The sequence below is a fragment of the Lytechinus variegatus genome, chromosome 4, assembly GCF_018143015.1.
Source record: "Lytechinus variegatus isolate NC3 chromosome 4, Lvar_3.0, whole genome shotgun sequence".
Taxonomy (NCBI): Eukaryota; Metazoa; Echinodermata; class Echinoidea; order Temnopleuroida; family Toxopneustidae; genus Lytechinus; species Lytechinus variegatus.
In genome coordinates, this window is record NC_054743.1 from 11,212,455 (window position 1) to 11,230,880 (window position 18,426).

Genomic DNA, 18,426 nt, shown 5'->3' on the forward strand with positions numbered 1-18,426 from the left:
TGGAATCTCACAAAATAATAAATAGAAAAAGTTGAGAATTTATTCTCCATTAAAACCTTCTGTTGCAAGATGTGTCATTGAAATTTTGTTTGATAGCAAAAGAAGAATTGTAAAGCATCACACTCTCAGGGATAAGTGCTAACTTTTATTTTTTTAAATCAAATCTCTTGAAATAATGAAGAGAAAAAAAGTTGTAAAGTTTATTCTCCATCAATCCCAACCGTTGTAGTAAGTGGTGTTTTATTTTGTATGATGACAAAAGAAAAAAGTGTGTCCCATCAGATGGGTGCTATTTATTCTTCATTATGCCTCAAAATTAATTTCTTCTTGGCCTTAAGAACCAGCTGAGGGTAAGATGAGTTTAAATTTATCCTCTGGGTATTGTGCAGACCATTCCTTCATTAGAATTTCAAAGTTTTCTCGGTCCAACTTAGAGTACCTACAGACAAAAGGAATGTCGTACTGCAAGATCCATGGACGAGGATTTTTCACCAGATCTCCCGTTGTGGGGGTTTATACATGTATATTAGTGGTGTAGATGTTTTAGTAGGTAAAATTTTTCAGATGTATGTACGCTTTATGGTCAAGTATTGTAGTTCTTACGAACACTATCTTTTTATCAATTCACATTGTAGTGTTGGTGCCATGAACTGCCATCCCTTCAAAGCAAACAAAGCTCGCAACATCTTTTTCATTAAGTTTCTTGCAATTTTTTTTTACGTACACTTTGTTGTGACTTGTTGAGTTTGGGTATTGAGGGTAATTCATTTTTCGTTTCCACACGTCATAAAACAAATTGAGTGTGACATCCCCTCTATTCAATCGAACTGTCTTTAAGAGGTGAACGAAAGGTTCACTATTATAGGTTGAAAAACTTGCGTATTTTAATCCAAAATTTTATCCTATCCCTACCTGGAATCTTGCAAACTCCCGTGGAGCTTTGTCATTAATCATTGGATTAATTCTCTTATGAAATTTGAGCTGGTGTCCTCTGGGCTTCAATTCTGGAAGGTTTTCAGAATATTTAAGTGTCTCGTCGAACATTTTACAGTGAAGGCACGGCCGATAGTAGTTTGGATCTTCATTGCTGTGAAGAATAAAACTGTTGGCTGTAAGTTTGTCTCTTAAGAAGGAACATACTCCGTAGCCATGGTCCTTGACAGTTATAACTCTTGTCAAAGAGGTATACGAGCCACATCAATTCCGGCAGTAACTGCAGAATATGATTACACCCGGTGGGAAACGTCCTAACTGCTACTTCTAGGACTTCACCTCTTAAAAGGCAATCTGCATGCATTTGAATTCAGCTTGTACATCTTTGTCCCCAATATGCTTGTCAGCATAAACAAGGCCTTGAGATTCAACTTCTTTTGGATTTGCCCCTGCGGCCTTCCGAAATTGAGAAATCTCTTTAAGCGTGGCAATTTGAGTGTGCCGTAGCTTCTGACAGTCTTCTTGGGGTAGAGTGTAATTCACTCCCGAAAGGGATATAGGAGCCGTAAGGCACTCTCTAACCCCTGACGACCATTCTCTTTTACTATGGGATCTCTTGACCGGACAGTCAAACCCTCAATTGAAGAGGAATCATTCTAGGTTGAAGGACGTATCGGTATTTTAATCCGAAATTTTCTCCTAACCCCACCTGGAATCTTGCATTATCCTGTGGAGCTTTGCCATTAATCTTTGGATTGATTCTCGTATGAAATTTGGGCTGGTAATTAGTGCCCCCTGTGGGCGATAATTCATGAAAAAGGTATTCAGAACAGCTCGGCATGTCCTTGAACATTTAACAGTTAAAACACGGCCGATAGTAGTTTGGATCTTCATTGCTGTGAAGAGTAAAATTGATGGCTGTGAGTTTGTCTCTAAAGTAGAAAAATGTTCCATAACCAATTCTTGAAATGTATATTGTCCAAGAGGCAAGCCTTCCTTCTGCAGTTAAGTATGGAGAAAGAAAAATAGGGGTATAGATATTGTTACCAATACAACGGCATTCCCCTTAGTCACACTTACCAAATGCCGGATCATCAATAATCCTCATCAGACTTGGTCCACATTAAAGCACACATTTCCTAGGTGTTTAGTAGCATATGTACGATTATGTACATTTTGTATACATGTTAAGATCCATTCCATTGCCTGTCTCTTAGTCTGCAGATACGTACTTGTCACAGATGTCGATTTATGTCGATGTGACTCACCTATCTTTGTTCTCCATGATTCCTCATCCCTTGTTTGTACTCTTCCGCCTTCCTCCTAACCCGCTCAGTTGTCTCGTTCATTCTCGTAGAAGTGCATAATGCATAATTGAAAACAATATTAATTGCTACATCTTGTGAGTAAAAAGATGATTTGATAGCCTCACTTATGTGGTTTGTATTGGCGCTTGAAATAACAAAGCCTATTGAAATTGAAGTCTTATTTCAAATGACCAGAACTTTGCAATTCGACCAAAAAAGATCAGTATGGGATCCAGTTGACTGAGTGCTACTAGATAAGGACACAAGTAATAATATTGAGACCAGTAAACAAACTCCAGTAGACTAATATCAATTAAGACCACTTCAATTTCGAGTTAGTAATTCACGATCAGTTTGACAAAAGGAATTTCAACATGTAACTTTTTAAATGGACTGGTCTAGCTTAGTTCATCCAGTCTAAGTTCATATGGACTGATATTCGCGCAGTATTGAACCAGTAAAACAAGTAACCAATGTTGCAATTTCCAGATCGAGTTACCAGTTGAAATTCTACTGGTCAGACTGGTCCAGTTTAAACTGGTTCTTTGTGATTTATTACTTTCTCCAATATTTTGTGATGGAGGGCAAAGCACGTGCTCTTTCCAAATCCTGTCGGAAGAATTACCATGCTGTCTTTTCCAATTTGGGCCTCTTCCAGTGCCCTTTTTTGGGGCACCTTTAGTTTTATTCTGAATTCTTCTTCAATTTCCTCCATATTTGCAACGCGATCTACGTCTCTGACATCGATGTGGACTCAATATTGACCTAGATTCTAACTTATTACATCTCTAATTTAAGTTGAAATCTCTAAGTTGAAATTCTAAGTTGAAATTCTACTGGTCAGACTGGTCCAGTTTAAACTGGTTCTTCTTTGTGATTTATTACTTTCTCCAATATTTTGTGATGGAGGGCAAAGCACGTGCTCTTTCCAAATCCTGTCGGAAGAATTACCATGCTGTCTTTTCCAATTTGGGCCTCTTCCAGTGCCCTTTTTTGGGGCACCTTTAGTTTTATTCTGAATTCTTCTTCAATTTCCTCCATATTTGCAACGCGATCTACGTCTCTGACGTCGATGTCGACTCAATATTGACCTAGATTCTAACTTATTACATCTCTAATTTTAAAAAAAATGTATTTTGTAAACGCAGTCATGTTTGTCCATATATAGATTGAGATAAATATAATTTTGATGAAATTAATTCTTCTTTAAATAATGTATTTTTTTTCTATGTTAAATGCAAGCAAGAATGATATCCATTACTGAAATACCTAAATCGCGATTTATTTGAAAAGCAAGTTCGTTATTCGCCCGAAGTTTTCTTATCTCTTCTTGTAATGCATATTCATTAAACCTTAACAGTGACGACATCTTATAAATATTCATGTCGCGCATGCGCATACATGTTTTTTCATTTACTTCAAGATGGCGATTTGTGCAAAATCTGAAAATTGATCCTGTATTGTACGATTCCATCGAATTTTCGTAATGTTAAGGAGAACGTATCTTGAATCCAACTTGGTTCAGAGTCAAGATAAATGTTCATGAAAACCCAAAACAATAGTTACCAAAGCAATAGTTACCAAAGCTTTGTCATCTTGCTGGTTGCTGCCACCGGCGTGGACCGTCATCCCCTTGACTCTGGAGAATTTGATGCTCCGGTTCTGGCTGAAAGCCCTCCTCCCATTCACAATGAGAAACAGCTGATCGTTCTCACGAATAAGCCACCACGTCATGTTGACTGTGGTAGATCTTTCCACTATCGTGCCTTCGTGTGCGGTTTGCTGGGTTAGGGAATGGAGAAAACAGATACCTACAATCTTGTGATATTTCCTGTTTGCATAGGAGGCCTCTTTGCACATTCTACACGTCTCTTCTTTACTGGTATGAAGTCGTCTCTTCAAAAAGATAATGAAAAACGGCTCATTTATTGTCCAACATGATCCTCATCCACTTTGCTATTAATTCAGAATGCCATTTCTCAAGTATGAGAGAGTTGTTGTCAGTATTTTTGGTGTATTGTTTTGGAGGAAGGTGGGGGGGGGGGGGTATGTGCTACATTCACATTAAGTAGCGATTGGTTCGACATCACAGATCTTGGTCACGTGGCCAATAAAGGGATTTCCATAGTGACCTTGACATTCAAATGCCCATAAATTTGTAGTGATCAAATTTCACTCTTATTTTTTTTCTGCTTTCATACAAGCAAGTTCACCTTGAGAGTTTCATTCTCCTGTAAGAGAACCTTCATTTACATTTAAATGCATATGAAAACTGAATTCAATAGGAAAACACATTTAGTGATCCACCAACTTTTTTTTAGATTACTTCAGGTGACGGTAACCATTCTTCCTCTTCCTCATGTATTCTCTTTCTCTCGCGCTTGTAATATAGAATGAAACTGACGAGCCAACTCTGTCCTTCATTCTCTTTGAAGAGAACCTTTTTTAAACTCATGATGAAAACAGATTTATTTAGGAATGTTACAAAAAACCATTTGATCTTCTAGGCATTAGGTCCGTAACTAATTGGTCAAGTAGGCATTTGGTCCACAGCCATTTTGGTCTACCAGAAATGTAACAAAAACATATGATCTACTAGGCATTTATAACTAATTGACTTTGTTCTGAAAGCAATTGGTTGGATGCACAGGGTGTCTTAGCGATTGGAAAATTTAAAACCTAACCCCCCCCAACAAAAAATAAATAAATATTAAGTAGAACATTTGTTTGTGAGGTGGTATGACAGTGACCAGCTGCATAATCTCCTTCTTGTCCTCAGAGATGCCACAGGCTGATGCCATTCTTGGAACTGAATCCACTGTGTTTTCCCCATATGTGATCAACTTAGTGATCTCTTTGCTGGCAGATTTTCAAAGAAAATTTACCTCCTCGAACTCTTCCTGATCTTCATGTGAAGATTTTTTGTAGAGACTGTCATTTCCTATCAGGAATTCTTCCACCCTCTCTTCTCTCAATCGGACCATCGTATTTTTCTGAGACTTGGCATCAAAGTGGTACATGTCGGTGTGGTCCAGTACTATGCACTCAATTCCCTTGATCTCGTCCTGGTAGTCATGGAAATCATTTATAGCGGTCTTTGAGTTCAATTTCATTGCAATATTGCCATGAATGCTGTCTGCTGCCATAAATGTATGCCCAGGTTCGAGGTACTTGATCATTCACAATTCTGGTCATTGCTGAGAAGAGAGTCCAGTTTTTATTTTGGGCCATACAGTTGTCAGCATAGATCTTGATCTCTTCCTTGTCTTTATTCGCTCGTACAAAGTGCAGGTAAGCACTAGCGATATGAACGACATCCTGCCGGCTTCACCTTCATGCCAGAGAACACATAGGGAAAGTGGGGTAATCCCACCTTTCTTTTTTTACCACATAAGTTCATTACTAAGCATGTATATGCTGACCTATGGGTATCATTGTAAAGAGTATTCATCATGGTAGTTAGTAACACTGTATTAGTAACTTCAAGGTCAAGGATATGGAATTATAAACAAAAAGAGAAAATGGCGGCGTCCGGGATTACCCCGAGATCAGGGGGTAATGCCGGACATATATAAAAGACTCGATCTGTACGTGTATCAATATACAGTTGTATTTAATATTAGAAAAGTGCTTTTTTGGAAGGTGAAGCAAATGTTTCATTAAACAAGACAATCTTGCTGGCGAAATAGTGCTCCTTGGTGGGAAGTTTTGGCATAGATATTGCCTTCTGCATGTCAGCGGTAACAACCAAGACGTTGTTTGTTTGATCCATGAGGGCTGTGTCTCTGTGAATGGCATCCCGTGCCTTTGCAGCTCGCACCTTGTGGGGGGCATAATTTCTGCATTCTTCACAGTTACAGTCTTTGCAATTGTGTTCTTCATCATTAATACATGTTTGTTTGTGTGTAGTAGGCATACCTGACATAGGTCCATTTCAGGCTGGTTGAAGGATATGTTCTGCTCTTTGAATATTCTAAAGTATGTGGAATAGGAACATTCCTTTCCTGGTTGAGACGAAAAATGCTGATGAATATATTTGACAGAAAGTCCAGCCGGGAGATGCCTGCTGAAAGGGGCATGCTCCCTCTCATAGTGAGATACTTGTGGCCTAAAAGCATTGATGTGCTTGATAATGTCTGCCTTGAATTCATCTGTACTAGTTTGAAGGTACATGTACATGCTTCTTCCTTTGATCTCCAGTAGTTCCCACTGCTGCATTGCCTGAAGGCACAGAGAATTTTTTTGTTTAGAGCAAAGTATACTACTTTTGGAGAAAAGTAACCCAAAGTACTCAGAAAATACTTTTGGCAAACTTGGATAGCCCCAAACTTCAAGCTGCAGGCTAGGTTGGGCACAGGACTTTGATATACCTTTCTTCCTAATTAAATTACACATCGATCCCCCACCTTTCGATCTGGCAATAGGATGTATGCGCACATAGACCCTTTTGCCTGATTAAATGAACACATCTCCATAATTTACCGGTAATCTGGCAAAAGGGTCTATGTGCAGATAAACCCCTTTGCCAGATTACTAACACTTTTTATAGTGCAGATAGACCCTTCTGCCAGATAAGATACCAGTAAAATGATGGAATGATTGAATACAGTATGTAATTGTAAAAATCAAGCGTACTATTAATCGCTAACTTTTTTGTGATGGGAGCCATGTCGGGGTGGGAAACAATTTATTGTATTTTAATTCCCAGGCAACATGGCCTTGTAAAGTGTTATTGTTTAAATACCTTATTGAAATAGTAATAATAGGCCAGTGAAAGATGTTACTTAGGAAAGAAATAGTTTATATTTTTTCAAACAGACAGAAGAAAGCAAAAAACGCATAATTAATGTTTTTAAAGAAGCAATGTACTGCATAGATTTTATTATGTATAAATTGGAATAGGAAAGGCAAGCAGTAGAAAAACAGTGAAAAAGAAAAAATATTCTATTTCAGATCTGTACAAATGCAGGTATGCAGCCACTCACTCTTATGAACAAACATTTGGTTTACAAGTACATTTTTGTTATGCTATATAATGTACATTTGAATATGCTATTTATTGAATACAGTGTACTGTGCACAATGAAGAAATTAAATACAGATGAATTTACATTATGTGTTCTGTTTTTGGTATTTTGTGAGCTTACAATATTTTAGTACATGGACTTGTTGTTCTGAAGGGGAAATTTACCCTGAATAAAAGTTTGTGCTAAAAAAAAAGAAAAATAATTTAAAATAAAGAAATCAAAATTTGAATCAGGAAACTTGGCAGCCCTGTATTAACAAATACACATGGTGTTGATTTAACACCAGCCCTGAATCTATGTATGTCCACACCAGAGAAGTGCTAACACCAGATAGGTGTTTATACAACACCAATTAGTATTAAAACAGCATGGGTTTGATTCCAAACTGGTGTTGTTTCAATACTTCTCTGGTGTGGACATATATAGATTCCGGGCTGGTGTTAAATAAACACCGGAGTTTTTGCAGTGTACATATTAGGGCATTTTAGCAATCACTTCACGGATGCTTTCTATAACACATAGAATCTTTTGTCAAAAGCCCTTCATATACAAAGCAGCATTTGTTAGAAATCAGTGGATCATAGCAGCAGTGACGTCCTAGATTCTGGACATACAACATATTTGCAATAAGCCAGTTCGTAGTTCCACTCTGCGCATGATCAGAGGAAGGTCATTTGTACTTAAGTGACATGGTGGTTTAAAATTTAATGAGATACGCACCAACTTCGATGTCTTGATTATTCATATATTCTTTTGAATTGTGTTTTTCATTCACATCCACATAAAAAACATGCGTCCACGAATGACTGGTATATTTCAGTTTGCCAAGTACATTGTACAACATCCTCTAATATGCATTCAAAGTAGAAATGCAACAAATACCTTCATAGAGTGTTCATTGATGTGCTATTCTTGTCACCTGGTCTGTTCAATTTCTTCATCCCACTATGTAAGGCATCCTTACATAATATCTTGCTTTGAAATCTGCCTATCTCAATGAAAGAAATGAAAGATCATTTGACCAAAATTGTCCATGAAATAACTACGAACTGGTCTATTTCTTGTCCAGTCCAAATCTCAAGATGATGTGCTGTCCCAGTCCAACTTTCGACAAGGACCTCAAATCTGTCCTTTGTGATTTGATGGCACTTTCAATAGATTCTGGATGTTGCTGAAAGTGTGTGTGAAGTGGCTGCTATAAATACGCTATTGTTTCTTTAGCACGTAAAACTGGAGAGAACTTGCATTTTGTACTGAATACTTTGATCTACAAGGTGACTTCAAGATGAAGTTTAGATGAATCACACAATACTAATGAGATTGCTCAAAATGAGAATAAAATACAGTTGGAATGAATTAACACGACTCTTGACAAATAATAAATACATCTGACATAAATAGAATATTAAAAAAGGAAATAAATATTCAAAAAAGAAATTAAATAAGTTGCGTAGGTACTGTACATGTATATTCATTTGCTATGTTTGCAACTCTTAAGTGATACAAAGATTTGAGATGGATTTCATTTCCACACTGAAATTTTGAAGAAAAATTAGCTTAATTAAACATTCGCTGATGTGGTTTACGATACACCATGTGGAGTGTTATAGAAACAGTGGATAGAAGAGAAGAAATGGATAGGCGAGAAAGTGGAGATTTGAGAGTAGAGTATTCTTCCTTGAATGTAGTCCTGAAAAGGACTAAACCAGAAGAGAATGATGAGTTGAGAACAGCTTGAGTAGTAGAGCTGATGAGATGCTGGCTTGAGTCGGCGAGTAGAGATGATGAGTAGTAGAGAGACTCGACATTTCGGACAGGTTGACTGTCTGTCTTCAGGGGTCTTCTTCTATCCACTGTTTCTATAACACTCCACACGGTGTACCTTAAACCACATCAGCAATTGTACATGCCACCATGCAAACCTTCAAACAACATCTTAATTAAACATGTTTGAGATGATCAATGAGTTCAAAATTGAGTAGTTTGCAAGAAGGTAAAAAAAAATTGATTCCATCTACTCATAATAATATTGAGAATAAACTATTTTTTTCATACCCTTGTTCAATATTTGAATAACACAATTTATAATATTCTGAAAAATGCAATTAAACCGTCCTTCATTTCCTTTCTGGAAGTAAAATATATGCCAACATAGAAATTAAGAAATTCCCAAGTAAGACAGGTTCGCAATACGTGTACCTTGTAATGTATAAAAATGAACATCTCAAAGGGTTCTCCAAAGTCTCCTCAAACCTGTTCTTTACTGTGATTTTGTGAACACTGATCGGTGTATCTTTGTCATCTAGGCTCATAATGTACATATCTACCGTAGAAAAATAATTTATTAAAATCTTATTCATACCTATATCTCGCAGTGTTCCATTATCACCCAAATAAAATGTGAGATAATTCACAACACACATACATGTATTCAGTTTGTTTTATGTAAGCTCTCATGCTAAAATACCCCGATAAATGGTAATTTTCAGACACTACAGGCAATTCTATGCCACAAAAAATAAAAATTCTTATCATCCCCCAAAAGCCCATTATACTACCTAGTATGGTTGAAGGCACCAAAACCACACCCTTTAATTCTTTCTCATTTCTTATTAAAATGCATGAAAAAAATGACTCTGCCCTAATTCATGAATCTTATTTTTGTTTTGATAATGTGAGTTTGTGACGTATAAAAAGCATCCATGTACATGTGCTTATCTGAAGACATTCTTCAAGGACATCAATCATTCAGCATGTCCACTTCTCATTCTTGAGTCAAAAACTCAAAAAGAAAACAAATCCCCAATCTGAATATAGAGTTAATAAATTATACTATTGAGACATTCTATATTCAGTCATGGTAATTTCTCTTTGGTTTTGCATCCCCCCCCCCAAAAAAAAATATATATTTGTATATATATATATATATATATATATATACATATATATATATACATATATATATATATGTATATATGTATATATATATGGAGGGAGGGAGGAAAGACAGTACTAGAAATTTATTAAAAACTATGAAAATAGATTGATACATTCTCTACCTCATATAGATAATGATAATCAAGATATTATTACCAGAGAAGAGAAATTACTTGAAAATATGAGTTATTACATAAATATGTTTATTACACAGGTAAAGAATATCAGTTTATGAATACACACTCATATTTTATACATTTCATTGAAATCATATATTTGAACTATATTTCAGAATCAATGTAAAGGAAGCAACATATATATATATGAAATAAGTTTTGTAGTTTGATCATGGGATAATTTTGTTATTTAATTAGAGATTTGTCTTAAGATCTTACAATGAAGACAACGGAAATTACTAACACTGTAAGACTTTCATAGCACACCATTCTTTTCCATTTTTAAAATATTTCATATCAAAATGTATTAAATAAAACTTGACCTTTTGCATGAGGAAAAAATTAGAAAAACTAATAGAAAATGTACAAAAATATGACTTTGTCACAACTTGAGCATACACTATGCAAGCACATGTACAATTTACACAATGTAAAATATATGTGTATATGGGAACCTGGCAGGATCAATTCTTTGAATGTACCAAGAGTCGTCGAAAAAAACTGGTAGCTCAAGCTAGGGTTATAATTGCAGCACTTTGTATCCTCAGGCAGAGAGTGCTATATAAATCCAGTTATTTTCATTAAATATATTTCGCTGATTGAAATTATAAAAAGAGAAGTTAATAATCATAAAACAGGCCTGGGTATGTTGACCTGTATGTCGGGATACGAGTTGCATAAGCTGAGTAGTCTGCTGCCCTCTATGGTAAGAACTAGCGTATCTCCTTGTGCAGTGAGTTTGATCTCTTTGAGTTGTGCTTCAGGAAGATCTATCAAGACAAAATATGGAAGGAATACATTAAACATGAAAAAGCAAGTACATAGGACAGAGGAATTCAGATAAGATTATGTCAGAGCAAAGGTGACAAGATGATTTTGAAGATGATTGTGATGGTGATGATGAAGGTGATAATGATAAAATGATGATGGTGAAGATGGTGATGGTGATGATGGTGATGATGATGGTGATGATGATGGTGATGATAAATGATGATGGTGATGATGATGGTGATGATGATGATGGTGATGATGATGATGGTGATGATGATGGTGATGATGATGGTGATGATGGTGATGATGATGGTGGTGATGATGATGGTGATGATGATGATGATAATGACAATGATGATGCTGGCTGATGGTGATATGATGATGGTGATGATAGTGATGATGATGATAATGATAGTGATGATTGATGATGATGATAAAATGATGATGATAATGAAGATGATGATGATGATGATGGTGATGGTGATGATGATGATGCTGGCCGATGGTGATGATGATGATGTTGATGATGATGGTGGTGGTGATAACACTAATACATATTTGATATTGCTGAAAGTTGTGGTCACTGTAACGATGTAAATGCAAATCAGCTTGTGTGTCTGTTTATATTCTGTCTTACAAAAAAGATTGTGAAAAATATTCAATACCCCTTCAATTTTCTAATATCATTTTTCTTTATCTTTTTTTGTATGTATTGGGGAAAAGGTGCCGTGGCACATCGGATATGTGTTGGGACTTTGAACCACAAGGTCCAGGGTTCAAAACCCACTGCAGCACCTCCATCCTTTGGCAAGGCATTTATCTGTTTTACCACACAGGTGTAGTAAATGGGTATCCGATCAGAAGAAATTCCTTGAATGCTTTCATGCCCGAAAAGAGTAGCCGAGCTAAAGCCAGGCAAATAATATGCAGCACTTAAACTTTGTATTTAATGCTATGTTACATATCACCATAATTTAAGCACACAGTGGCAGGGCTATACACAGACAAGCCATGTGGTGTATTGCACAAATAAACAGGTGGGATGTACTTACAAATAATACTCTTTTCCTCAAAGGTGAAATTGTCCACACCAGGAATAAACATTTCTCCTTTTAGTGGCATCAGGAACACATCATTCTCTGCAAAAGACAAGACCGTCAAAATGATTTTTCACTTTAGATAACCTTCAAGTGAGAGGCCAAATAATTTACCAATTCAAAAGAAAACATAATATCAGTGAAACATGGTATCAGTGAAACAAAGCTTAGCAGTGTTTTTTTTTCATAGGCCCGTATTCTGAAGTCAGGTTTAACTTAGACCGTAAACTAACTCTGCTAAAATTATGGGAAGCCGAAAGTGTCAACATTTTTATCATGTTGTATGTTTCTTGTATTTACTGTACTCTTTCCCGATTCATTGATGGTGAAGACAATCATCTATTTATACTTCCTAGACAATTATGAATGATTTGAGAGCCAAATAAGCTGAAATATGTTATCTCTACTGTTAGTGATTTATGTAACAATTGGCTATCCATCCTTAAACCACAACTTTAAACCTGAGTTTAAGTTAAACCCGACTTCAGAGAACCGGCCATTGTGTTTAGACATGGTGAGACATATCATCCAAATAAATCAATCCTAATAAAAGTACAAAACATGGTGATTGATCTGCATGTATAGGCATTGCTATCAAATACCAACTTTATGTACAGCTGATCAATTTAAGCCCCGCCCATTATGCAACCATAGAGTTATATACACATATGCATACAACGTACATTGTGTATCAAGGCCAAGGCCGGGTGGGATTAAAATCTTCGGACCTCTTTCAGGATGGTGTTTAAATGTGAACTCATTTTAAAAAGCGTATCAGGTATCTAAAAATAATTGTTATCTTGTCACTTTGTAATTACTTGAGCATTCAAGTTATCCGAAGTGTCTAATCGAGATCTGCCGAAAATTCGAACAGTGTAAATTTTGCTAATCGATTAGCAACCGGCAGTGAGCCATTCGTTCAATCGATGTTTACTCCCAGGCCTACCGCCCATCGATTCGTAAAGTTTTGGTACTATTTACGGCTCGGGGTAGTATCCCCTGCTTGTGGTGTCAGATGTCATGGATCACCTGTTCAGATTATTATTATGATGCACAACGCATGTAGAGCGTTGTGGCCCAGTGGATTAGTCTTCAGACTTTGAAACAGAGGGTCGTGAGTTCGAATCCCAGCCATGGCGTAATTTCCTTCAGCAAGAAACTGATCCACAATGTGCTGCACTCGACCCAGGTGAGGTAAATGGGTACCGGTAGGAAGTAATTCCTCAAGAAGCTGTGTGCGCTGTGAATGCCTAGCTTAGCCGGGTAATATAGGAGCACCTTGAGCACCTAACAAGGTGGATATGTGCGCAATATAAATACCCTATATTATTATTATTATTATTATCATTATTAATATTATGACGCATATAAATCTAATTAATACCGGAGATGAAATTTGAAGCAGTGGTTCCCTGTATAGATTTGTATGCTGATGATCCTTGGATGGCATTCTTCTGATTCTGTTTGTTTATCTGCTCAGCTTTCTTGGCTTGGAGAGCCTTCTTCATCTTGGCTGGGTTCCCAGAACCATCTGAAAAAAGATTTCAGTAAAATAAGGAAATTTGTTTGACAAATGTCTGTCTTATCTGCACATAGTTCAATTTTCATATGTATGGTTTTTTTTGTATTTTTGTTGTATGGTCTCCAAGGATAACAGTATACCAATTACTGATGGAGCCATCCTACTAAAAGAAGACTGATAACTAAATAAAACAATAAATAAATAAGTAAATATTAAAGTAAAGTAAGGCAAGTAAGGCAAGTAAGAGAATCAGTAAGTAAAAAAAAGGCAAGTAAGTAAAGTAAGTAAGGCAAGTAAGTAAATCAGTAAGTAAAGTAAGGCAAGTAAGTAAATCAGTAAGTAAGTAAAGTAGGGCAAGTAAGTAAAGTAAGGCAAGTAAGTAAATCAGTAAGAAAGTAAAGTAAGGCAAGTAAGTAAATCAGTAAGTAAAGTAAGGCAAGTAAGTAAAGTAAGGTAAGTAAATCAGCAAGTAAGTAAATCAGTAAATCAATGAATAAATCTCCCTACATGAATGAGATAAGAATCAATCTATCCTACAATGCATCATTATTCATTATGTGAATCTTTACTTGTATGTCTACGATTTTGAAATGGTTTTATTTTCATCTAGGTTGATCCCTGGCTCCTTTTTCATAAAGACAATTTCTCTTAAAGATCCAGACCGGACCCAAAATTGAAAATGACAAATTATATACCAATCGAAAGCTTATAAGCTACTAAATACAGCAAGGTATGCTTTATGCATTTTCACCGCTTCCCAGCTGAGTATTTTGCTTAAGAATATTCCAATTATCGGGCTTCGAACCCTGTTCAGAAAATAGGCTTTATTGTGCTTTTCACCTGCCTCGAGACCGTGACGTCACGTTGTGTAAGAAGCCTCATGATTCCATAGGTTTGTACACAGAAAAACTGGGTGATTTTTTTGCTTTCCAGGTAACGCATTTCATTCTCTTCACTTCTATCACAGAGGGATATCACATACATTTTTCCCACAAGCTTGAATTTATGAAATCTACAGTTTTGAACTAGTTTTTGCCATATTTTATTTCCTGCTTATTTGGCGCAGATTTTAATTCTATCTACATTTAGATTATGTATAACGACTTTTCCTGACATAGCAATTTAGGCCCAATAAGAGCCAAACAAAGAAATCACAAAAAGGTAGTGAATAGTTGTAAGTTTACATCAATTTCAACAGTGAATAATTTTGAGTGCCATTTTCATCCGAAAACGGAAAAAAAATGGATTCATAACATGGAAATGGAAGAAAATACCCAATGCTTTTGTACACAAACCTATGGAATCACAACCCTCCAGACACAACGTGCTCAATCGAAGCGTAATGTGGAGGAGCAGTTTCTTTGATTTTTATCTAATATTTTTTAACTATTGGAAGGAGATATATGTAATATTTTTGGTATATTTGTATTGTATGAATCATTACCTTTATTTTGATATATGATTGTTTGTACACCGGTCAGGGTCTTTAAACAAGTATACTATCTACCAATCAAATTGAATGATTTCAGTAGCTTTCAACTGATGATGATGATTATGACAAAGGTGATGATGATGATATGATGATGGTGGTGATGATCATGATGATGGTGATGACAATGATGATAATGACGATGGGTGCCCTATGTAATTTCATCATTAAGTGGAGCGTTGTGGCCCACTGGATTAGTCTTCTGACTTTGAAACAGAGGGTTGTGGGTTCGTATCCTAGCCATGGCATAATTTCCTTCAGCAAGAAATTTATCCACATTGTGCTGCACTCAACCCAGGTGAGGTGAATGGGTACCTGGCAGGATTAATTCCTTGAATGCATGAGCCCTGAAAGGCAGCTCGAGCTAAAGCCGGGGTAATAACATTGTGCCGCGGAATAGAATACTTCTAGATACATGGCACTATATAAATGCCTATTATTATTATTATCATTATTATTATTATTATTAAAGTACACAAGTAGAGCATCAAATTCTCATACCCCTGGGTGGGGTGAGGCAACTTACTGATGATAACAGCTTTATCATCATATGCTTCAGCGCTGAAAAACATGGCCAGATTATAGACAAAAACCAGTGAAGCCCTTGAAAACATCTCTGATCTTGATAAGGTATTGATGAGCACCTACAAAGAGTTGAGATGAAGAAAATAAGCATGATTAAATTCATTTCACTTAATTCTTCCACAAATAAGTATTTCTCTAAAAAAATGAAAAAAAAGGCAAAACTGGCAAAAGAAATGAATGCAATAAATCTATTAAAATGAAGTAAAAGATATAGATTCAGAGGAAATATTCCATAATTCATTTAAAGGAGCATTTAAATTTCCATTTGCATGCACCATACATCACAGAGACTTGTTGATCAGATTTACATTCATCGGATGCATCCTAATGTAGTACAAAATCATTAACATGATTGTGTGAGTTGAATACCATTAGCATTGGCACTAGTTTAAGATTGAGTTTTTACAGACGTCTTATCAATCAGATATATGATTATTTACCATCCGCAAGACGTGACCATGAGGAAGTGTCACAAAGATTTAAGTGTGAGTGTGTGACTTACAAGTCCCATTGAAATTCCCAGTGGTATATGGTATAAATCATGCTAAGAACACACATGCTATTGCATATTAATCAATAAGATCGTGTGTTACACATCAAGTGCACATTTGAGTATGACTCTAAAGGGGTGTTGCAAGAAAATATTTGCAATCAATTGCAAATATTCTTTAGCAATTTTACAATGCATAGAATAATAAAGCAGTAGCAAATGAGATTACACTCCTTGTTTTAAGAAGCAGATAAGCAATCAATCACAAGTTTACAATTATAAGAGATATGATCAATACAGGCACCAAAAATGGACTTGCAACTGATCGCAAATTTCTTGCAATGCCCCATTATTCAACAATTACTCTTTGTGAAACACCTCCAATGGTTTAAACCATCGATTCATAACTTCCCCAAACATGCATGCCACAATATCCACTTAAAGAACACTTTGGCCCGAATTCACAAAGGTGGTTTTGAAAACCACCGGTTGAATCTATGGTTTATGCAGATTTCCTGTATTAATTACGCTTAATTTGGCACGTATCGGGCGCGTGTATAAAATATTCCAATGCTAATGCGCGTTTTTGTCATAGTACGCGAAATTGACGCCTGTTACCATGGTAAGATACGCTACTTCATTCATGAGTCCACTGTTTGAAGAGTGGACTCATGAATAAAATAGCATGGATAACCACGGCAACCGGCGTCAATTTGGCGCACTTTGACAAAAGCATGAATCAGCATTGGACATGTTTTATACACGCGCCCGATACGTGCTAAATTAAGCGTAATTTATACAGGGAATCTGCATAAACCATGGACTCAACGGTGCGTTTTCAAAACCACCTTTGTGAATTCCGGCCAATAAGTTACAATTTCCGAGAAACCAACTGTTGGAAATAAGGATTAGGGATGATTTGAAACTAACAACAGACTATGTGCAAAGAGCACTTGACTCTGCTGGCCGGTGATGCTACATGTAGATGCAATCTGAGACTTATTTTGGCAGATTAGAATGATGATAGTAAGGATGGGACTCTGGTCTTTTTCAGGAGCCTTCCGATGGAATAAGCCAGTTCGTAGTTCCTTTCTGCGCATGATCAAAATATTCTACGCATGATCAGAGGAAGGTCATTTTTACTAAAATGACATGGTGGTTTAAAATCTAATGAGATAAGCACCAACTTTGATGTCTTAATTATTCATATATTCTTTTGAATAGTGGTATTCATTTTCATGTACATCCAAAAAAAACAAAAATGCGTCCACTCACGACTGGTATTTCACAGTTTGCCAAGTACATTGTGCAACTTACTATGATATGCATTCAAAGTAGGAATGCAACAATTACCTTTATAAAGTTTTCATTGGTGTGCTATTCTAGTCACCTGGTCTATTCAATTTCCTCATCCTGCTATGTAAGGCAAGCTTACGTAATATCTTACTTTGAAATCTGCCTATCATAATGAAAAGAAATGAAAGGTCATTTGACCAAAATTGTCCAGAAGCAACTACGAACTGGTCTATCAAGACAGTTGGCATCTCTGCAATTTACCCCTAGATGTGAAGCTTTCTACTAGCTCTATGACTTTAATGGGATAGAGCTGTACATTGATAGAAATGAGGAGTGTATAAACATACTTACAGGTAGGAGTATTTCAGCTTTCATTCTGTCAGATAACCGATTGTGTTGGTTTGTTCTTGTTTCCCAAACCTTGGCTCGCTTCTCAAAGTCATGTCCTGCTTCGACCTTGAACTTTATACAAAGACAACAATAAAATCACATTTATGACCAATCACCCTGATACCAAGGGTCATGGAAGAAATCGAGGCAATTGCTGAGAAATCAGCAAAACAAGACATTGGGTCTTTTTCTAACCAATAACAATACACTGTCCCACATAAGCTCTGTATTGGCACTCTTCAGTGTGACTGTTATTCAGCTAAGATTTCATGATTTCACAAAACATTTTGAAACTACATTTTCATTAAAATATTTATTTTGGGGGTTATACAATAGCAAGCTTCCTTTCACATTGCTGATGAAATTCAAACATGGCTCATTTACATACACTACATGTATAATGAGT

The 18,426-nt window shown here is 36.3% G+C and overlaps 1 protein-coding gene across 2 annotated transcripts in view; it reads right to left on the bottom strand.

The window, feature by feature from the left end:
* Positions 1 to 10,938: 10,938 nt before the first annotated feature.
* LOC121413381 overlaps positions 10,939 to 18,426 on the bottom strand; it is a 33,792-nt gene continuing 26,304 nt past the window's right edge. For both annotated transcript variants that reach the window (XM_041606175.1, XM_041606174.1), the window contains exons 9-13: positions 17,982 to 18,092; positions 15,786 to 15,903; positions 13,633 to 13,779; positions 12,204 to 12,290; positions 10,939 to 11,150 (exon numbers count right to left, since the gene is read on the bottom strand). In XM_041606175.1, the coding sequence (XP_041462109.1) occupies positions 11,008 to 11,150; positions 12,204 to 12,290; positions 13,633 to 13,779; positions 15,786 to 15,903; positions 17,982 to 18,092 (606 nt within the window). In that variant the 3' untranslated portion in view covers positions 10,939 to 11,007. The remainder of the gene's footprint in view (positions 11,151 to 12,203; positions 12,291 to 13,632; positions 13,780 to 15,785; positions 15,904 to 17,981; positions 18,093 to 18,426) is intronic.